Below are 21,681 nucleotides of genomic sequence, written 5' to 3'. Positions count from 1 at the left end.
ATTTCATGGTGTGTGAGTCTTCTTTGACATTGAACACACATTTTCTCTATAGGCGTTGCTTTTTATCATGCTCTTGGCTTGCTAATTTCCTTTAATTCATTTTTAATGTTTATTAGTAAACACAGAAAGCAACCGCTCGAACTATGGATATAGCATATGCAATAGAAATGCTTAAAATAAATATTAAATTTGATTACAAAGTGCATAATCCTTGCTCCACAGAAGGCAAAAGCTGTGGAGTGTGATTGCCCCCCATCCCATGCATCCCAGCTTCTTTTGCTGAATACCCTGGCAGAACAGAAAAACACAGGCACATACTACACCTGAGCCCATCTTGTGCTCCTGCCTCAACTCCAGAAGCAGAATGAGCATCCTTTAGATTTGTAGGAAAACAATGAGATGAATTAAATCAAGTGTGCTGTGCTGTGTAATTCAGCCGATTGTTGCTTCTCCATCTATGAAGCCATGGTCCCCTTGATTGATGGGACAGGTGTCACTCATACTAATGTAAACTGGTGGCAGTGGATGCTCAGCTCTTGCTAATATGACCCTAGTACTCCTGTAGAAAACCATTTTATAATACAGTGATGATACTGTGCCTAGTTGTCTTCCTTCAGATACTGGAAGTCCCAACTTCCACCTCTACTATTTCTGGGAAAATATAACGTAAAAGAAACAGACTTTCATGCTGTTTCAGAACATATGATCATCCCCTCTAGGCAGATGACTGCTGTCAGAATAAGCCACTTATGGAACAATTATTCGTTATTGGAATATTTAAACTGCTAACCTGGAAAATATATTTTTGCTGTGTAAATACTGTATAGTGTTCGTTATCAGTCAATACATTTATTTGCATGTTGATATTCGCCACCTTTCCAAATCTACCATTATATATTTCCCAATTTTGGATGCTCCACCTCCTTATTATGTTCCCCACCCTCCCTGTCTTAACTTTAAACAAACAAAGCAAATTATTTATTTGTTGGTTCACTAACCTACATGGACCAGGCTTGCCAAAATGAATTCCTCTGGTGTATATTTCAGCCATAATACCCTTTTCATCTGACATCACCTGGGAATATTTAAGGAAAAAAGAAGAGCCTTTAACTTAAGAATCAAACTAAAACCTGCAGTAAACCCCAAGTAATTACAATACGTAAAAAAAAAAGTCTTGCAAACAAATAAAAAAGGCAACTGCACATCCATATGTAAAGGTCAGCCCTTGCTTTCTAACAACTTAAGACATAAATTGAATGTTATTTCAAACAGCAGTCTGAATGCAATGAACAGCCATGTTCCATCGCGCACGATATTAATATTTTATTCGCTATTGTTGGTAGGATATGAAAAACAATGCAAAGAAAAACAAAACATTGCAGAAAATAGTGGATGTTTTCTCCAGTACTATTGTTGTTGACAAACTATAAGGAAAGAGAAGAACAGAAACCCAGGGTGTAAGAGCAGATAGCGTTGAAAAAGCCATCTCGTTCTCCCCCCGCCACACATTATGTTCTTATCTACTTGCTTCTTTATAAGGGAAGGAATTTAACTATTGCTCTTGGGCAAGCCCACTTCACTTTATGTGTCTTTTATCCATTATACAGTATTTGTTACCGACTGTACATCTGTATGCTTTTAAGGAGATAAAAGTTTGAACTGAGGTCGTCTTGTTTCTGGCTGGCGCTCCACACATTTTTTTGTTATGTGGGTTTGAAAACAAGCATCCACAGATTGGCAACATGTTCTCATTCTAACTAGCCACAGCCATCAATGTCTGATCACACCTATTAAAATCGCTTTGTAGCCCATGCAACATCTTGCGACAGCTTGACCAGTTGTTTAAGGAAAGGGTGTGTGATGGAGCAAAGCTAAATCGACACATCTGTGATACTTCGGATGCCCCTCAGCATGGCTAATATTAATTTGTTTTCTTTGGCTAGGTAAGTGCTGCCAAAACACATTACATATGGTATGTAGTTCCAATCAAAATGATGAAAAGGAGATGTGCACTTTTGTCTCACTCAAAACATGAAAAGACACAGAGGAATAAGTGAGACAGCAGCGTGCAAACTAATAAGGCTGAGAAAAAGCTCTATGTGGATTTTTGTTTTACCATTGTTTTCTATCAGAATTCACAAGGCTAGTTGTGCTTGTTTTAATGGAGGGTACCCAAAGATTCCACTGCTCGAGTGGAAAACACTTTCCCTCATTGGGCTGGGGAGGGTGGTTATCTCTCCCCCCCCCCCCCTTTGCATCCCCCTGCCCTGCAAAAACTGGTTCCAGAGGGAACTCTCCTAAGTAGATTTTGGGAAGAAAGGAGGCCTGTAGGTGATGGGAGCAAATCAGCAGCCTCCCAAAACATGAGCACAGCTAGATCGTTTGATCTAAACTTACAAATGTGACTTCCAGGAATTGATACTTTAAAAATACTTAAGTTGTATTTTAAGCTTTAGTTTCAGTACTATATGAATTCTATTATTTAGATGATTAACAAATTTCAGGTTTACAGTTACTGAAGAAAATATCTTTTTTCCAGTTATAAAGGAGAAAAAAAATAAGACTGTCGGCTTTTGTACATTGCTACTGTATTTTAAAATATGTGTAAAATATACACAGTTCTTTAAAACAATAATGTATGCATTCGTTCATTTGTGGGAAGGTGGGAGAGAAAGAAAACTTTTTAAAAAGCAACACCTGCATTCATTAAAGGCTGTCATAACAGATGTACATTTTAGCATGACAGCTATCTGCTCCCCCTTTAGAGGCATAATTTTTAATACAGCCTTTAGAGTAAAAAAGGAAAATTCAACTCAACATTATGAGCAACAAGAACTTATGACCCAGATATGCAAAATAGGAGAAAGTTCTTTTTTAAAAAAGCACCTTTTATGAAGCAATAATTGGTGATGGGATAAAGCAAGTGTTTTGAAAGGGGGGGATTCTAGGCAAAAGTTTTCTTTCATAAAATTCAAAAAGCATTTTAAAATAACTAATTTATATAGAGGAGCCTGTTTTAACTACTAACCTGCTCTGACTGGAGAGAATAAATGTTTCACAATTGGAAAGGAAGGAATACAACATAATTGCATTGAGTTCTATATACTACATGATCAAATAAGGCTATGTTGCCATCTTAAGTCTTATTATTCACCAGTATGTCCCGCTGAAATAAATGGAGCTTAATAATATGCATATTTTTAAAGGATTGCAGCTTCTTAGGAGGATTTAGTCTTCAGGCATGTATCATTATGCAAGAATGACACAAGATACTTTGGAGAGCAAAACAATTACATTTTTAGAATCCGTTGTATCTGATTATTATAAAATTTGGAGCAATTAGAGCAAACTCCTATAAAGGATTTTTTTTAATGTTCTAAGAGCATCCGAACTCAGCAGAAAACATTCAGAATACAAGCGTAAATAAAATTAAAAGGTGCATGCAACATATAGAAGTTTATATTAAAATAGTTTAATTTTCTATTTTAATATTTTTATTAAAAGTAATACTTTTAATATAAAACTGACCATATGTCAGAAGAGCTATGCATTCAGTTCTGCCTTCGAATGCAAACATAAAAATCCTATCTGTTACAACTGATGAACGCAGAAGTTCAGAGAACTGTATTATGGTATCTTCTGTTGCACAGAAATATGAAGGAGAAAATAACAGCAGCTGACTGTATATCCAAAGGAACGCATCAGCCAACAAAAAGTCTAGACATTCTAATATCTAACATTGTTATTTAGTGAGTTTCTTTCTTTAAGATAACAAATTTCAAAAGCTGTTTGCTTATGTATACTGTATACAACATGCAAATATAATTACAATGTACATACTCTAAGATGTAGACACTTAAAGCTGGCGCCTATGTGCCTATTCAGCCATTATCAGCTGTGATAAAAACATGATTTTTTTATATCAGTGTAAATAAACACTGATATGCCTTAGCCAAGTGTAACTGGATATGGAAAGAAAGAAAGAAAGAAAGGAAGGAAGGAAGGAAGGAAGGAAGGAAGGAAGGAAGGAAGGAAATGAGAGAGTGAATCCTCCCCAAAAATGTGGAGAATATGTAAAATGCGGATCTCAGACTGCAGGAGACTGCTGGTTGTCATTCCAGCACTATCAAACATATACACATGAGTATGATTGGAGACAGAGAAGCTAAATATTTCACTGTCAGAGCATGTCGAGAAGTGCAATTCATTTCTCTCTCATGTGCTTTAGGACAATGACAATTTAATACAAGGCCACTGGATGTAAAAGAGATAAAAACCAAACCAGCCCAGCATAATCACAGATTTCCTCCTGAGAGTTTGCTAGGGCTAGAGAGGCACTAGGTAGATATCAATGTTTATTGTGTCTGTCCCCAATGAATGTGTTATGAAGCAGAGACCAAGGCATACGTAATATAAAGAGTTGCTTTAAACTTCTAGAGAGATGCTCTCCCATATTTCTTATTTACCCCATATTTATCCCATATTTCTTACATTCAGCATTTTTACTGACTGATAATAGGATAACAAGAATATTCATAAAGGGCCATTGCTTTGAAGAGTGTCAATAAATATTGGTGTTCATTTCTATATGCTTTTGCAGCGATACCAAAGCCAAAGGTCACTGTGCATCAGAAATGTTCAATACCAGGAAGTTTGCCAGACTATTTAACCATACTGCTAATAAAAAAGAAAGAAAATGGAATATAGCATCATGTTATTAACCTAAGATTGCATAAAATACTAGCGTCTGCCTTAAAATGGGAAGGGGTTTCAGGAATTGTCTAAAAACAATCACATACAAGTTACCTTCTGTGTTTGATGTATACTGCCATGCATTCTGAAATTAATTGCAAAAGTAGGGCTTGGCTAATGAGGCGGTCCTTATCTTTCCTCAGCAGTCCAAGCGGAAGTATTCTCCCCCCCCCCCCTTTGCAGGCTTAATATGTTTTTCCTTTCTTTAAATTCCCAAAGTGATACCCAAGGTAACTTCAAATCAGATAAAACCCACAGAAGTCATCTCCTGAACCATCATCCTTCGCCAAACAACAACAATAACAACTCTTGAACAGAATAGGTTTGTTTCTGTTGTTATCAGGAGAAGAAAAGAATAATGTGATGAGATCCATCCCTCTTCACACTTCTTAAGTGTATTTAAAACAACTCATCAAGAGTATTAGTTATGCCCCATAATATAAATTATTTCCAAAGTATATCTACAAAAAAAGTCTTAAGGTAAGAATTGCTTTAAAATGGGACAGCAAACCTTTGGGGAGAAAGTGAGGGGGGAGAATAACGGGGGGGGGGGAATCATCATCCATTCAAGAGAATTAATGGATATTCACAAGGGCTTTGCTAATAACACAGGTTAATTACTGCTGCAACACACCAGGCTCAGTAAATAAAAGAGTAGAACCATAAACACATTAAAAGGAGCAACCACTACTAAAAAAAAAAGGGGGGGAGGTCAGGCCCAGCAAATAAAAAGCTGTCAGACAGCCATTTCAGCACCAGCTCTTTGCACTCTATGACAGCTGTAAAAACTTGCAGAAAAGGCATATGAACAACAGAAATCCAAACTTGGAAAATATAGTAAGGGAGTGTATGACGAGGCCCATTTGGGTAGACGTGTAAGAACTGAATAGGAAAAGCCATACACTCATTCTCATTTAATCAGTAGGCATGCTTACACCTTGTTGTATTTGAATTTAGGGGACAGTGTTCTTTAGGTTTCTTCCCCATACATACCGCCCTATTATATTAATACGCATACACATATAGTGTTCTTACCCACAGATGATGTGTTCTTATTTATATAGGACATTTATCACATCCATGATATAGGCAGCCCTCATCTCAAGAAGTCTACCCTTGCAGTCATAATAATTAACTTTCTTCTTATTAATTATCATCTACCCCTCCCCCACAGCAAATATTGCATAGATTTTCCAGATCAAATTTTACTGGAAATAAGAGCTATGTAATAAAAGGAGGGAGGAACTAACACACATCTAAATAAGTGATATTGACAAAAAAAAGGAAGACTCAAGCAAAGTAGCTCTCAAATTTATACTGTTTTTGACAGTGAAATCTGCAAACAATCTTTCAAAGAACTCAAGTATCTTTGGTCTCCCAATTCCGACATCAGTGTTCACTATTAAAATTTTAGCCATCCATGCTAAGTTTCAGTTCTTGGCATATCACATTTACTACAAAACAAGTTGGTTTCTAAAATAATGTACACTGTGACATTCACTTTAGCTGTGCCTCATTTCAGTCCTGTTGTATTTTAATGGACAAAGTGTGGAAGAGGTCGAGGGTTCAAATTCATGAAACGGACAGAGCTACAGAGGTAAACGTACACAGCTCAGGGAAGATATCTGAAGTCACAAATCTATTTGCCTCTCTATGCCTGGCATTCAGAGATCATGTTTAAATTTACTAAGCTAGTTCCTCCCCCTCCCCTTTTTTGGAGTGTTTCAATTGCCTTTCCTTCTTCCAACAGCTGTGACAACTGTTAAAACAGTCAGTAAAATTAAGTCTGCTCTTTAATCCTTTAGTCAATGTTACATTTTAATCAGAGGTTTGAGATTTTGCATTATGAGCACACCGTTTCATTTAGAACAATTAAAGTGACAAACACATGCGTAAATCAGCAACTATATTTGTTGCATCTGTTCCATTATTAACTGCTATTTGAAATTATTAGTATTACTGGTTTTGCTGAAAAGGCAAAAGCAAGGTTTGCAGCTGGCTTTAAGTTTTTGCATTCTTTAACATGCGCTAGCCAGATATCAAAGCATACCTAATGTCAGCAAGGCAGATGTCTATGTGCTCCCCAAATGTTCTGTCAGTTTTTAGCCTGGCTTCCCTCCCCACCACCACAATACACACTCAATAAAGTGCAAGCTCTAGAAGTAGTCCACTACTTTTAATTAATCTCTGAGCTGCCTTTGTAGTTTGGTGTGCATTATATGCCACAAAACAAAAATACAATTACTGGCAATATTAATAGCAAGTAAGGCGGTGTGGTTTATTAATTGAGACATAGAGACAGATGTGTTGCAGTGCATTAGAGTTCTGCCTGCCCACGAAACCACAGATCCACCTAGCCTTGCATCTGGAAGACTTTTAACAGAGGTGGGGGGGGGAGAGAAGAGTGCTAATTGTGGTGGGGAGAGAGAATAGTTTGAATCTTCCACCAGAGCCAAAAAGACACGTGCCCCGATTTCATTTAAATGCATCTACTTTAAGCGGCTTATCAAAACTAATCATTCAAATTAGCTCTAAGAAGGTAAATTCAAGAAAGCTCCTTAAAAAAAGAACATCGTCCTAACTTTAGAATCTCTCCTCCTCCTACTTCCCCCACCAAAGAAAACCACCCATCTCAACTTGGAACAGTGACAACTGCACTTATGCACAGATTAAGACATTTTAGACCACACTGTACATCAACTTACTGAGTACTGATCTATAAACCGTATCTCAGTGAGCATGCTACTACTGTTTATTTACCTTCTTCTGCAGGTGAACAAGGAATCCTGCCTCTTACCACCCACACGTACACCATGCCAGTTTCCGATTGGCAAGCTCTTTTATTGTCTATATTATTTCTGAACGTCCAAAGCACTTTAAGAAACCCACACAACTCTGACTTAATTGCAACTCACCAAAATAATATGCAGACACTATGGACAGCTAGTGGGCATGTACCCACAACACACTGTCACTTCCTAGTACAGCCACACTATGCATTCTGTCCAGGGCTGAGTCAACTGACAGCTTCCACAGTACGTAGTTATTTAGCCCGGAATTAAGTTTACAAGCTCTCCAAGTTCTAGGCTGTCAAATTTGCATTTGGAATCTCCCCACTCTTTGCTCTGCTCTCCAATAAGAGCTGAGAAAACATGCATTAAACTATGTGCCTTCAAGAGGCATGTTAAATGTACTGAATACACAAAGCATCTACAGTACTTTATTGTGTGTGATAAATAAATTAATAGTACCAATTGCGGAAATGATTATTCCAATTGAAACAAAATACTGGCTCAGGAAGTGCCACATGCACACACCCTTCCCTTGCTCTCTAATAGACCGATTTGTCACTAAATGACTGGAACGGTACGTTCTACTTAATTACAGAGCACTATCCTTAAAGTGGGATTAAACAGTTGGGCTGGTTCCCCCTCCTAACTATGCCTAGCTATAAACACCAGAAAGATCAAAATATCTAACTGAAAAGGTCCTAAATATTTAAATCCTGTTCTCAGAATACCTCCTTCTTAAACTCTGTTGGGGAGGGGGAAAGTGGGGGGGGGGAATAAATGTGTCTTTCTGAAATGTCTATTTAGACAATTCACTCTGCATTTGTGCCAAGTGCCTATTCTTAGTACCTGAATAAGAAGTGACTGTCACTCACACAGCTGTTTTGGGAGGGGGGAGTGCTTCCCTCACCCCCCCCCCCTCTTCTGTGACAGTCGCACCGCTTGCGTTGCGACTCAAAAGGTAACATGGGAGCGAGAGAGAGAGAATGAGAACAATTCTCCCACTTACTGAATTAGCAGATAAAGCCGGGCACAAAAGACGCAAGACACAAGCAGCCCCAATCATGCACACAGAACCCGGAAAACATTACCTGAAACAACGCTAGCATTCAGCGCTCTAATACTATTGCTATTATTATTCTCTCCCCACGCCCCGGTTCTGGGGGGGGGGGATAAAAGTGGGAAGAGGGTTATTATTATTATTATTTAATAACATAAAAAAGAGGAAAGGAAGGGGGAAATAAGAAGAAAGGTACCTACTCTTCTTCGTAGTGCAAGGAAAAAGATTCAGGAAGGCAAAGTTCTACCGAATCCATGTGCGCTCGGCAACCATTATTTGTGCACCCCAGCTATAAATCAAAGTTTCCTTGACACAGCACAGTGCAATTAACACAAATGTTCTCCTGGTGACAAGCCTATAGGCACAGCCAGTTGGGACCAAAAGCTCTCACACTCTCCTAATCAAGGACTTAAAGCCCCGATTGGAGCTTATAAATATGAAGTAGGGCTTTACATATGCAGTCCCACTGGCCCAGACAGAAGCCGGATTGGTAGGGCGTCAGCCAATCAGCGCCGGCGAGAGCAGAGGCTGCACAGATTGAGCGGAGCTCGGCAGGTAGAGACGGGCGGAGGGACCGGGGAAAGGGCGGGCGGGGGGAGGCCGAGGGAGAAGAAATAATAATAACCGACAAGTGAGAACGCGCAGATATAAACGATGCAACGTTTTCAAAAGGGCTACCAAAGCGCGGCTGTGTCTTAACTCTAGCTTTAACTCCTTAGGGTGACCCAACGCTTTCTGCTTCTTAAAAGACAGTTTGGCAGGAAGGAGTTGCAAGCCTCAGTTCCTTTGGGGAAGATTTCATCAGAAGGTATTAAATTTCGCGCTGCCGTTCTCTCTTTTCTTTTCTCCATTGCATTGTTGGCTGTCCGTGTTTTCTGTTTTGTTTTGCGATCTCGCGTTGTGACCGATTAGCAGCGCTTCTCGCTGCCCCATCCTATGCATGCTTACTCGCAAGGCAGCCGCTCCGGAGCTGCACAGGGTTTGTTTGCTTCCCAGCTCCACGTCAGCGTGTATAGGATTGCAGCCTTACAGCGCGCTTCCTTTGCAGGAGGAAAGCTCCCAGGTAACTTCGTGGGACTGACTTCTGAGTAAACATGGACTAGCTACATGAATGCATACTCTGAAATGAGTTCCAGTTGACTCGCTGGGGTTTACTGCCGAGTAAACATGTTGAGGGATTTGTATGTCATCTGAAATCCTAAGCATGTTTACTTATGAATAAACATGGATGGAATTGAACTGTTAATTTCTCCCCCTTCATATGATTCACCTAAATTCTACTCTATATTTCTAAACTCTGAGTTAAGGGGTCTATGTGCTTTCATTCTGCATTGTTGACTTTTGTAAACAAGTAAGATTAGCAGTGTTTGTATTTTCATCACTGTGAAAAAGTGACAGGGTTCAACTGAAGAGAATTGAATGCATAACTTGCACAGAAACTAGACCATGCAGTTGTGGAGAATATATGTTTTGCCATCTCCGTGAAATAATAAGAGGTATGTTATTGATCAATATCTTTTATAAGTAAAAAATATGTTTTTTATAACTGTCTTTACTTGAATTTAAGTCTTATTGATTTCAAGGAAACTTACTTTCAAATAATGCAGATTAGGCTCTTCAGCAGGGCTAAGGCTCCATACCTATATGCAGTAACTTGGTCATATGTCTCATTGAAGTCAGCAGATTCAGTTCTGGAAAAAAACCATGCACTATATCCAGCTGTGCCAGCTAAAATGTAATGGTCTGATAACTATTTGTGCCACAGCTACCTATGTACAAACTTGCACAAAAACTTCAAGAATATTTTCAATGTGGAAGCAAATGTATTGCATTATTCACATGTGTACTGACAAAATTATCCAACCCCCAATTCACTACCCTTAGCTATAGCACATCAAAGCTGCTGACCAGACATACCCATTTAATGCAAATAAATGGACACAAAATTCCAGATATTGTTAATCAAAATACCGTTTTACAAGTACCCCCAAAATTAGAGCACAAGTTTGTCCTAATAGTCTTCGTCAATTTATGTGGCATAAATGTCATATTAATTATCTGTTTTCAGAGCAAGAATTGATTCCATCTACCTGCTGAATAAAATAATTCCAATATATCGTGATGAAACAATTGTTACAATAATAGAAAATACTTTTTAAAAAAATACAAATTCAGCTGTATTGCTTGGCACTTTTTTTGGCTGAAGCACTCTGTGATGCAAATGGCATAATCTTTTAGATCAAAACAAATCAGTGCACACCCTCAGAATGCATTAATGCCTTTCACAAATGAGAGTACAACAGCTGTCTCCAAATCTATTTGATGGCTTTTGCCCAAAGTAAGATGACAGAAGAAGACATATATGTAAGTGCAATGGAAATATTTGCATTTCTTTGTTTTGCTGAGCAACTTAACAGTATATAATATATTTATCCCATGTAGAGTTGAAAATCTGCTTTCCGATACATATGGGGACACACACACACACACACACTTAGGAATCAAGAATCCACACAGCATAATTGGAGGTCTCACCACTACAGAAAAGCAGATAGTAAAAACATAATTAACAGTAACATTATGCTGCCTATGTTGCTAAATGTAGACTCTAATTAAGATGTAAATTTTGGATCTGAGCAGTGAATTAAAAATACTCTGGGATGCATCCTACCCAATCACTTCACAGATTTCACTGAACAAGCAAAAAATAATAGGTGCAATTTGAGTGCAACACACCTTCCTAAAAATATTTTAGTAGAATAAATGACTTGTTTGTAGCAGATTTCTTTTGATTCTGTAAAATTTATATGTAATCAATATCGAAACACATTCCTATACACATGGATATCCACTCTTTTAATTCAGGTAAATTTCCATCGCTGTTCTGGCACAAGAGTTTGAAAGTCTTGTTGAATGTGCAGCTTTGTTCAAGCGTCATATAGATCTTAGTCTGCAAAGCTCTGTTCATAAGCAAAAATTATTTGCTGGAATATGGCATCATGTTCATTAAATCATCATTAGGGAATAAAAAAATTCTTCATATTTTATTTGGGCTACTGTTTTCTTTTGTGCTGTACTTTTCCATCTGCTAAGCTTTTCATGTCCACATAGTTTCCGCTATCCTTTTTGATGCCCATGTCATCTTGCGCTTCCCCTCCGCACCACCAAATTAACTATTGCTATCTTTCCACCAGACACCTTGCAAGCATCTGTCTTTGCTGATGGTGCTGCTGCTTAGAAGACTACAGCCGTAGCATTATAATTTATGCATTCATGAAAGGCAGTTGGCCTTCTCCCCTGGGATTCAAAATGTCACCTCGACTAGACCTGGGCCTGGAATTTCAACTGCATTCTTGAACTTGGGCACACCAGTTTACAGTTCAGTTATTCTAATAAAATGAAGAAATAAATTAGGCAACTTAGCAGATTCTATAGCACACTCTAAAAACGCTTATTTTATTAAAGATGCTTTCTAATTGCACGTGAAAATATAATCACAGCAAATGCTTATTACATAATGTCTAAATCACAGAAAATCAAAATCAGGAGTGTGCTCCCCTCTCTCTTTCTCTCTCTCTCTCTCTCTCTCTGCTTTACACATATATGCACATGCTAAATCAAATGCTCTAGTGTAAAAATCTTACCTCAAGGAATCCACAAAAGCAATAGTAATGGAATCAAGGCTAGGAGGGTGAGAGAAGCTGTCACGAGTATCTGCACCAGTCAATGAGCACTGCTGAGCACTGTCTACATCTTCACATCCCCTCTGTGTGTATAATTATTCCCATGAAGAGTACTGTACATCTTTAAGCGCCTTCACACTTAAGTGCTACAGACATCTCATTGCATCCAAATTGCCCGACTCCTAAACCACAGCTACCTCAAGGCTACTGAAGTAAAGACTCAGTGGCACTTTGCAGAAGCAGCATAGTTAATTGTGCCAAGCACATATTTACTCAAAATGAACACTGGAGAGAAAAAATATGGGGAGGAAATCTGTGTCTGCCATGCATATTACTATTATTGCTTTGAACCCTAAGTTATATAAAGGGCATTATATACCCCCATACATCCATATATACTGTTTCCACACCAACAAATTTCATCATTCTTTCAATTAAATTTGAATTAAAGGTGGTTAAATGTTCGTCCTGGATGTCTGAAATTGATCATGAACCAATCAGAGTAACAGGTTTGCTATATCTAGCATTCTGAATAGATTGAAAATAGATATATTTAGCTTTTCAAATTAGATAGAAAAATGTCAGGAAATGCTAAATTTTAAATAGTGGTTCTGTGTAACAGGCCCTTTGCGCGCTATACTCCTGTCTTGGAAGTCTTTGCACCATAGTTTCTTCATTTTACAAACACCAATCCTGCATTTACTTATTTGAAGCAAATGTTGCTGATTTCAGCTAAAAGTATTTAGCACTGAAGTGTTAAAAACTGTTTTGCAATTTGTCTTTCCAACTCTTCCTCAGGAAGTACAGTATAGCACATCCCTGGATACAATATAATCCCCTGCCCTCTCTCTCTCTCTCTCTCTCTCTCTCTCTCTCTCTCTCTGTGTGTGTGTGTGTGTGTGAGAGAGAGAGAGAGAGAGAGAGAGAGAGACAGACAGACAGACAGACAGACAGACAACAACAAAAACAAACATACATACACATAGACACACAGCAGGTGACAAGCTTACTCTCTGGATTTCTTTGCATGCTTATATACACTTGAGCAAATGGTAGTAGATTACTACTTTAAAACCGTCAGGCACTTTCATTTATATTTAGCAGAAGTAATGATCACCCTGCCTGGATTTTAGACAAGCTGTATTAAAATATGCTTTCAAATACAAGCACAAACATGTGTGCATGTGTGTGGACGTGTGCACACTGCATCCCTTTTCCTTATATAAACTCAGGCGGGTGAAGCACAAAGTTTCTTCAGTAAGAAGTCATAATAATTATATATCAATATAACATTTGCAGTCTAACCGACTGACCACAACAAATGTCCTACATCCACAATTCTTCAGGGCTAGCCCCTGTTTGTTTATGTTAGTACATAGGTAGGTATAACAGTTACTCCCCCCCCCCCAACTTTAAATCTCTATTGAAATGCTCAGGGGGCAGGCAGTACCTTGAAAAAATACAGTATAGTTAAAAAATGCATTACCTATATCTCCCCTCAGTAGTCCATCATACTCTTTTTCTAGCACGTTTCCTTAGAGAACCACACAGTGTTACTGTCTCAAGCAGCCAAGGAGAAGATGACTGAGGGAATTCAGTCACTCTGTTTAATTAATACAGGATTATTTCACTTTCATTTTGTGAAGCTAATAATATGACTGGTGGAATGTCAGTAAAAATTAAATCGTAAACTAGTGCAGTGCCATGGGGAAACCTTACTTTAGTTATGAAGTATTCCCAGTAGAAATCTTGAAAAATCGTATACATATTTACACTGGTAAAATACCACATGCTGTTTCATGGAATGCTGAAAGAATTCAAGAATCTGTGTGGCATGTATCAGAGAGCAAGAGTTAACGTTTTCAGATTATACATTAATAAGCAGGTTGAAGGTATGTTGTTTCCTGAATGTTAAAGCACCACATGCTAAATGGAGAAGTACGCTCAAGGTCAGTGTTGCATTTTGGACAATCTCAGCCGCTGTGATATTATGATAATCACACTTAAAATATTCGTATAGAAAGAGCAAATTAGGCTTTTCACTAGAAAGATGATTATGATAAACAACAATTCTGAAGGGGACAAATTCATATTGCTTTCCTTCCCCGACAATAAATTGCTGCTCCTTATTAGGAGTGTGGTGCTTCTTGTAGAAATAAGTCACCGCAATATTCTGTTTGAGTTACCTTTTTATTCTTCAAAGACACTGCGTTCGAAGAGAAAACAATAGCTCACTCCTTCCCCTATACCTAAACTAATATTTAAAAGCTACCAGTCCACAAAACGAAAAAGGTCTCTCGGAAAACAAGCAGGCATCAACACCCATCCTGAAATAAGATTAGGATTGTAACTCTGACCAATTGTGGGACAAGATCAGATAGATCTCCCTCCCTCAACTCCTCTCTCCACAGCTTCCTACCTAAATGGAAGCTCCAGGCACTAAAAATAGAAAAGAAGATGGAGTGCAAATATTTCCCCAGTGAAAACACCAATAATCTTTACCGTGAGCTGACACGAATTGCTTGTTACACTGCCCTAGGATATCATGGCCTGAAGCGACAGCACACACACGCACGCACACAAACACACTCAAAGACACTAACCATCTCCAAAGCCACAGTAATGTGTGTTAGTATATGTGCATTTTGCAGCGGCCTTATGAAATCTGACTTCTAGCTGCTACACCTGCCATACAAAGCCCATCATTTGTAGCCTGCCAGGGTTTGTTTTCCCTCTGAATACCTTTGCCCATCTTTCTCTCCTTTCTCTCCCCCTCTATTCACTTTTCTCTGGCATTTATATTATTAATGTTATTGCTATTATTACTGTCCAAGCATAAGCTGATCCACAGGGGAGCCTGTGTAATTTAACCCCTGAAGCGCTAAATTTCTTCACATGTGCCAAAGACACAGGTTTGTTGTTGCCTCTAGCAATATCCCAGGAAGACGAGTGATGGCGGTGTCATATCATCACATAGTGACTTAATCTATTGCGACACCCAGGGAATGGGCAACTGAAAAGATTTACGGAACATGTTTTTAACGGCATACAAACGTGCTATTTCCATTTCCCAATAAGCCAGAGTCACTGGGATCAAACCGGAACAAATTTCACCCACCTTCCACTCCCGGTTCCAAATATTAAGCCCTGTGTCATCCAATCATCCTGTTTCATGAGTTGAAATCCCAATGTAAAATATAACTCTGATAAACAGCATTTGTAACCTCTTATTTCTTCTTTTGTTCTTTTCACGTCTCCTGATTAACAAGCAGTCAGAGCGTGTTGAATTGCTGAATAGTGCAGCCTTAGCATGATCGGCCACTCGCTAGAGAAAAGAATCTTACTTCAGTATCCTTTAAAAATGGTCTGACTGGCATCAGAGACATGTTTCAAAAACAACTCGTTAATGAGCAACACCTAAAAGTAGGAAGGGCATGATATTCACATTTTAATATTTAGCTGCAATAAATATTGACAAAAAGAAAAATCACCTGTACTGTGTAAAGGCAAAATGATATATATTCATTCTCCCACCATGACATGTTAAATATGAGGATCTTTATTTTGCTTTCTGTAAAATTCCATTTCAAGCTAACATGTTAAGATATAATACAAGTTAGGTATTATTATATCTATGTTTAGATGGAGTTCCAATGGATATTTTTGTCAACCTGGAACACCAATGATCCATTGTTGTGGCAGGGTCAGCAGCTCAGACACTGACTACTGCATTAATATTTTACACTGAGTAGATCTCAGGATCATGTGTGCTTACCACCATTAGTGACGTGAATGATACCCACACAAGTGACATGTATTATTTGGCCCATTTCCATATGTTGGCCTAAAACTACCATAAGTATGTGTAATTTGCCCAATATCTATTATCCTTCCACCTCTGAAGGGGGAGGAATAACAGTGGAAACCAGAATTATTAACATTGCAGAACTGCAGTGCATTGTAATGGATAACATGAGCTCATTCTCCAGACCCACCACATGCCAAAGATTATTATGGTCATTTTATGTATTTATTATAAAAAAGTATTATAAAAATGTACTCTATCTTTCCATCATATACTCAATACTGCTTATACTGATGACTTCAAACCAGCTCTATGATTGTGGCCCTAGAACCATTTTTTATTTATGAAGAGTATACAATGAGCATACCCCTACAAATAATTTGGTGTTGCAAGAATGTGAGAAGAGCTTTGCTCAATCAGGCCAAGGATCCATCCAATCTACAGCAGTAGCCAGCCATATTATTATTATTATTATTATTATTATTATTATTATTATTCCATCCTATACCCAGAGGTCTCACTCCAGGAAGCCAACAAGCAGGGCACTGTATGTTCCCAAAGTTCAGAAATACAGTGCTATCTCGGTTTAAGAACAGTCCGGTTTAAGAACGATTTGGTTTACAAACTCCGCAAAACCAGAAATAGTATTCTGGTTTGAGAACTTTACCTAGGTCTAAGAATGGAATCCGAACGGTGGAAGGGCACCGGCGGCAGGAGCGCACCTCGGTTTAAGAATGGTTTTGGTTTAAGAACGGACTTCCGGAACGGATTAAGTTCATAAACCGAGGTACCACTGTATACTGCCTAGAAATGGCTATCACATCTAATATGGGGAAATAGTAGCACAAAACCCTAAACTATGGTTTAGAACTATGTGAAAGAGCCTCAATGAGCCCTATCAAATTATCAGGTTTCTCTGTGCCCCTGTCCTCCTAGTGCATGGCCAGGAGGAAGACTTTTACCTAGTTTTGATTCACTTTTAAAGAAACTTGCTTTGAACCAGCAATCCTGGTTTAAAGCAAACCCTGATCAGTTTTGCAATAAGCCAAATTCAAACCATGAATTATGAAGCTAACTTATTAAATTGGACCCAGTTTGTTTTAAACTGGGATGCCGGGTTAGAACATAGCTCTAAACTGGAATTCTGTGAAAGTGAAACTAAACAGGGCGGAACTTTTCCTCCCCGCAATGTGGAGGAACACTTTGTTCATGCTCGCTCACATAGCGCTAAATCTTAATATGGAGAAAGCATGGTTCCTTGCTGTTTTAGGCTCATGCTGTTTTGTGATTTGCTTTTATTATTGGTTTAGTTTTACAGTTGTGCTGATTACTGATTAATATTTTTAATGGGTTTATGATTTTAATACTATTTTATTTATCAACAGAATTTTGTTATAACATGATTAAGTGCAACTAATTAATGAATAAAACATCTAAAGGAAGAAGTACCAGCTATTTGAGGTCAGTGCTACATTTACTGTTCTGGGTTGTGTCAACCTATACTAATCCTATCAGCCCCTGATCTGCTACTTAGATTACTGGCCATGAGCATGAAGATTGACATTTTTTAAAATCGAGTCACCTAACCCTTATGAAGCCGTGAATGTAGGAATTAATAGTCCAATCCTAACCATACCTACTCAGAAGTCTTATTTCATTCAGGGGGGCTTACTTCCCCATAAATGGGTTAGGATTGCAGCCTAAACCATTGCAGGATTTGAGTGTAATAGCATACCTGCTTACTCAGATACAAGCTCTATTTACTTCAGTGAGTCTTACACCCAGGTAAATATTTATAGAATTGCTACTTAACTGTATACCTACCCCCAACAGAGTTATGACCATACAGATTTCCAGCAGAAGACATTATTAATGCAATTTATACAGGAAATATACCACCTGATGATAACAAGAAATTTTAAAGGAAAGTAATATATTTTAACTCAGGATTTTTCAGCTGTATTGAACACAAATGGCGCTATTGTTACAATCTACATAGCTGTGCTTAGTGCATAGATTATGGCTTAGTGCAAATGAAGAGCATGTGGGCTCTTGTCAAGAGATCACAGCTGTTGTGCTGCTGTGCAGCACTGAGCTAAGCCATGCATTGACTTAGCATGTCATCCAAACTCAGGCTCATGATTTCCATCCAGCTGTAACCAAGGTTCTTTTCTAGACTTGTGGCTCATGGTTCATCCAGGAGAGCTAAACCACAAGCCCAGGTTCAGACAACATAGTAAGCAAGCTGCAGTGCAGCTGCAAAATGAACTGGCAGTAGTGAAGCAGCCACCTCCTCCCTGGTAGCTTGCACATTTGCACTAACCCAGGCAGTATACTGTAGTCTTAAATGTGATCTTTTTGCAGCTAGACATTTCCATTATTGTTCATTTCTATTGATCAGTCAGTTAGGCCTATACCATAGCTGTCAACTTTTTCCTTTTCTTGCGAGGAATCCTATTTGGAATAAGGGAATTTCCCTTTTAAAAAGGGAAACATTGACAGCTATGGCCTATACAATTATTCAGCACCAGTCAACAGAGTTAGCTCTGTAATATATAAATACTAATACTCCCTTTCTTACCAGACTAAGCCATACGCCTGCTAATTTGAAAAAAGTCTCCAGTTTTTCTCATTCTTAATATGAAGAAATGGCTTCTGGAAAACAATTGTTTCTTTTTTCCTTCTGACAGGGGAGCTGCTAGTGGAAATAGTTTTACGTAGCTAATAGAAAAATATGCAAAAAGCTACTAAATTTCTGTGCTACTAATAAAAACAATTAAATGTAACTTAAAAATAGCCCAATGAACACCTGATAGCAAGAAATGATCAAGATGTACATCATCTTGTAAAACTGGAAAATTATTATGCAACAGTTAATACCAAAATATTGATCCCTTGTTAAACAGCTGATACCACATCCCCAAATAGAGACTCTGTATCCCTTGCTAGTCTGAATGTAACCTAGGACTACACCAATATACTTTGGCACCTGAGGCAGATAATGCAAATAGTAGCTTCCCCATGGTAAACAATATTCCAAAATTCAGTTTCCCCCTACCTTTTATAACAACCAAATCTGCTGTCTGCACAGCAGCCTCAGTCTGTCAGCAGGGGCAGCCCTGATGTAGCTACATGTCAAAGATACTATTGTCTTGTCTTAACGTCTCTCTTTCTTTCAATACTCTCCTCACCTGCAGCACTTATCTTTGACTTAATATCTCTGTAATTAATTGAAACTGGCTCCTCCTAAGCTTTGTCACCTTTCACCTATCAGATTGGGTTTGAATTCCCCTGCCCCAACCTTGAATACTCTTCATGTACATAACTGGAGACCGACTATTAAATGTATGTCTTTAGTTTTCTGCCATAGTGGCTATAGAGATGGCGTTGATCTTTGTACACATACAAAATACAGAATTAGATAATCATATAAGTTAGGAAAATATGTGTTTTTCCACTTGAAATGTATACCTGCCCATGGGCTCCCGCCCCACAAATCTCATTAGATGTGAGAACCACCACCAGTGCTTCCCCTGCACATCTAATTTTTAATGCTATCACTGTTAATCTTAAAGCTAAATAAAAGTTTCTTCCGTACCAGACCCACGGTGTGAAATATTTCACCAGAACATCAGCTGTGATCTTCAAAGTGACTGTATAACACTTCAGACTTCAGGGTCAGACTGCTTTTTAAAAATGCAAATATAATATGATGCCATCAGACAAGGCATTAACAAAAGGAATGGACTCTGTTTTCTGTACCCATGAACTGTGTGTAGGGCACAGAACCATCACATCTAGAAAAACAAGGCATGCCATGTGGCAAAATAACAAACCAAGAGAAGCCTAAAACCAATTATGAAAACTATGAAACATGTAGATTAGGTGATGCGAGGCTACCGTTGAGCCAAGTCCAGAAGCTACAGGTACGGCAGAATGCCACCGCTGATGGGAGCAGATGGCTGACAGTGTGTGACACCTCTTCTAAAACATCTGCACTAGCTGCCTTTATGCTACTGGTTCAAGATCAAGGTTCTTGTGTTGCTACACAAGTCCCAAACAACTTGGGTCCAAGAAACCACATAATAAGCCCTTACAGCTTGCTCACTCCAGATCATCTTTAGGAGTGATGTTAGTAATAACAGAGACCCAGCTAACTTCAGTCCCATGCTGTGGAACACTCTTCAAGCAGAGATTGAGCAGGCATCCTTGCTTTTGACTTTCAGGTGTTTCTTAAAGGACATTATATGCCAACAGGCCTTGCAGGTGTTTAAAACTTTCTTGATTGAGCCAGTCCTTTTAATAATGAAGAAGAAGAGGAGGAGTTTGGATTTGATATCCCGCTTTATCACTAGCTGAAGGAGTCTCAAAGCAGCTAACATTCTCCTTTCCCTTCCTCCCCCACAACAAATACTCTGTAAGGTGAGTGGGGCTGAGAGACTTCAGAGAAGTGTGACTAGCCTAAGGTCCCCCAGCAGCAGCATGTGGAGGAGCGGAGACGCGAACCCAGTTCACCAGATTACGAGTCTACCACTCTTAACCACTACACCACACTGGCTCTTCATCTTGTTCTTAAAGGTGCTTTATGCTTTATTGTATGTATATTACTGTATACCATCTTGATAGTTTATGAGACTGATATATAAATACTTTTATTTTAAAATAAATAAATAAATACAATGAAGGGATACACTTCTATTCTATTGCTTCTCCCCTTGTATTTTAATTTTTCATGATTCCAGGTAGATTCAGATGGTCGTTTCTTTCTTATCACTGCCAAATTTGGGGATAATTCAAATATGTGGTTGTTGGTCTAAAGAAAGGTATTATCAGAAATGCTACTGTGCCTTGGAACCTTTCGTTCCACAGGGATTATACACTTTGCTGTTTGGAAAAGACATAAAACAATAGGGGGGGACTATTACAATTCATCCTCAGTCAACTACAGTCACCCTAAAATACTATTTCATTCAGTCTAATTATTTCTTTGCAACTATGCCGGTATGCTCACATTATTTTATAGAGAATAACTAATTAGTTTCCCATATAAAAGTTTAATTAATGTGACAAGGCTATTGCATTTTTCCTTTAACAAGCATCCCATTTTGCCTCTCTCTGTGTGTGTGTGTGTGTGTGTGAGAGAGAGAGAGAGAGAGAGAGAGAGAGAGAGAGGGAGGGAGGGAGGGAGAGAGAGAGAACAGTTTCACAACTGAGTGCCATCATGTGCACTGGGGCAAATCCTACCCTATTGACCAATGCTACACATTTGTTTGCGTTGTCTCTCTGGTTCAACAAGTCTGCACTGACAGCACCTGTTAAAGCTGCTTCAACTAAGCTGTTCTGCATTTGCCTAGCTGGATTTGGGTTTCCTGGATCCCTGACTGAATACAAAGTGAGCAGAAAAACCACTGTTTGGCAACAAGCACAGTGGGGAATACACTGTCTGTTGGTATACAAATGCGCAAATGTGTTCCTCATAACATCTCTAAGGGAGCATGCTGCTTGAGTTTCAGTGCTGTTGAGATCAAAATGATCTCCTTTGTTGTCAGTTGTTTAAAAGCAGCTGTTTAATGTAACTTCAAATGATCTGCT

The 21,681-nt window shown here is 38.6% G+C and overlaps 1 protein-coding gene across 36 annotated transcripts in view; it reads right to left on the bottom strand.

The window, feature by feature from the left end:
- ESRRG (estrogen related receptor gamma) overlaps nucleotides 1-21,681 on the bottom strand; it is a 472,603-nt gene that overhangs the window by 188,771 nt on the left and 262,151 nt on the right. For 17 of the 36 annotated variants that reach the window (XM_083733529.1, XM_083733526.1, XM_083733515.1 and 14 more), the window contains one exon: nucleotides 999-1,075. The exons of 6 other annotated variants lie outside the window; for them this stretch is intronic. In XM_083733529.1, the coding sequence (XP_083589655.1) occupies nucleotides 999-1,072 (74 nt within the window). In that variant the 5' untranslated portion in view covers nucleotides 1,073-1,075. Of the gene's footprint in view, nucleotides 1-998; nucleotides 1,076-7,512; nucleotides 7,751-8,797; nucleotides 9,035-21,681 lie in introns of those variants that run through there. 13 more of the 36 variants (XM_083733539.1, XM_083733540.1, XM_083733543.1 and 10 more) reach the window with 9 other exon arrangements.

The sequence above is a fragment of the Podarcis gaigeae genome (genome assembly GCF_964106915.1).
Source record: "Podarcis gaigeae genome assembly, chromosome: 3".
NCBI classification, from domain to species: Eukaryota; Metazoa; Chordata; class Lepidosauria; order Squamata; family Lacertidae; genus Podarcis; species Podarcis gaigeae.
This window is presented reverse-complemented; position numbering and strand designations above follow the sequence as displayed.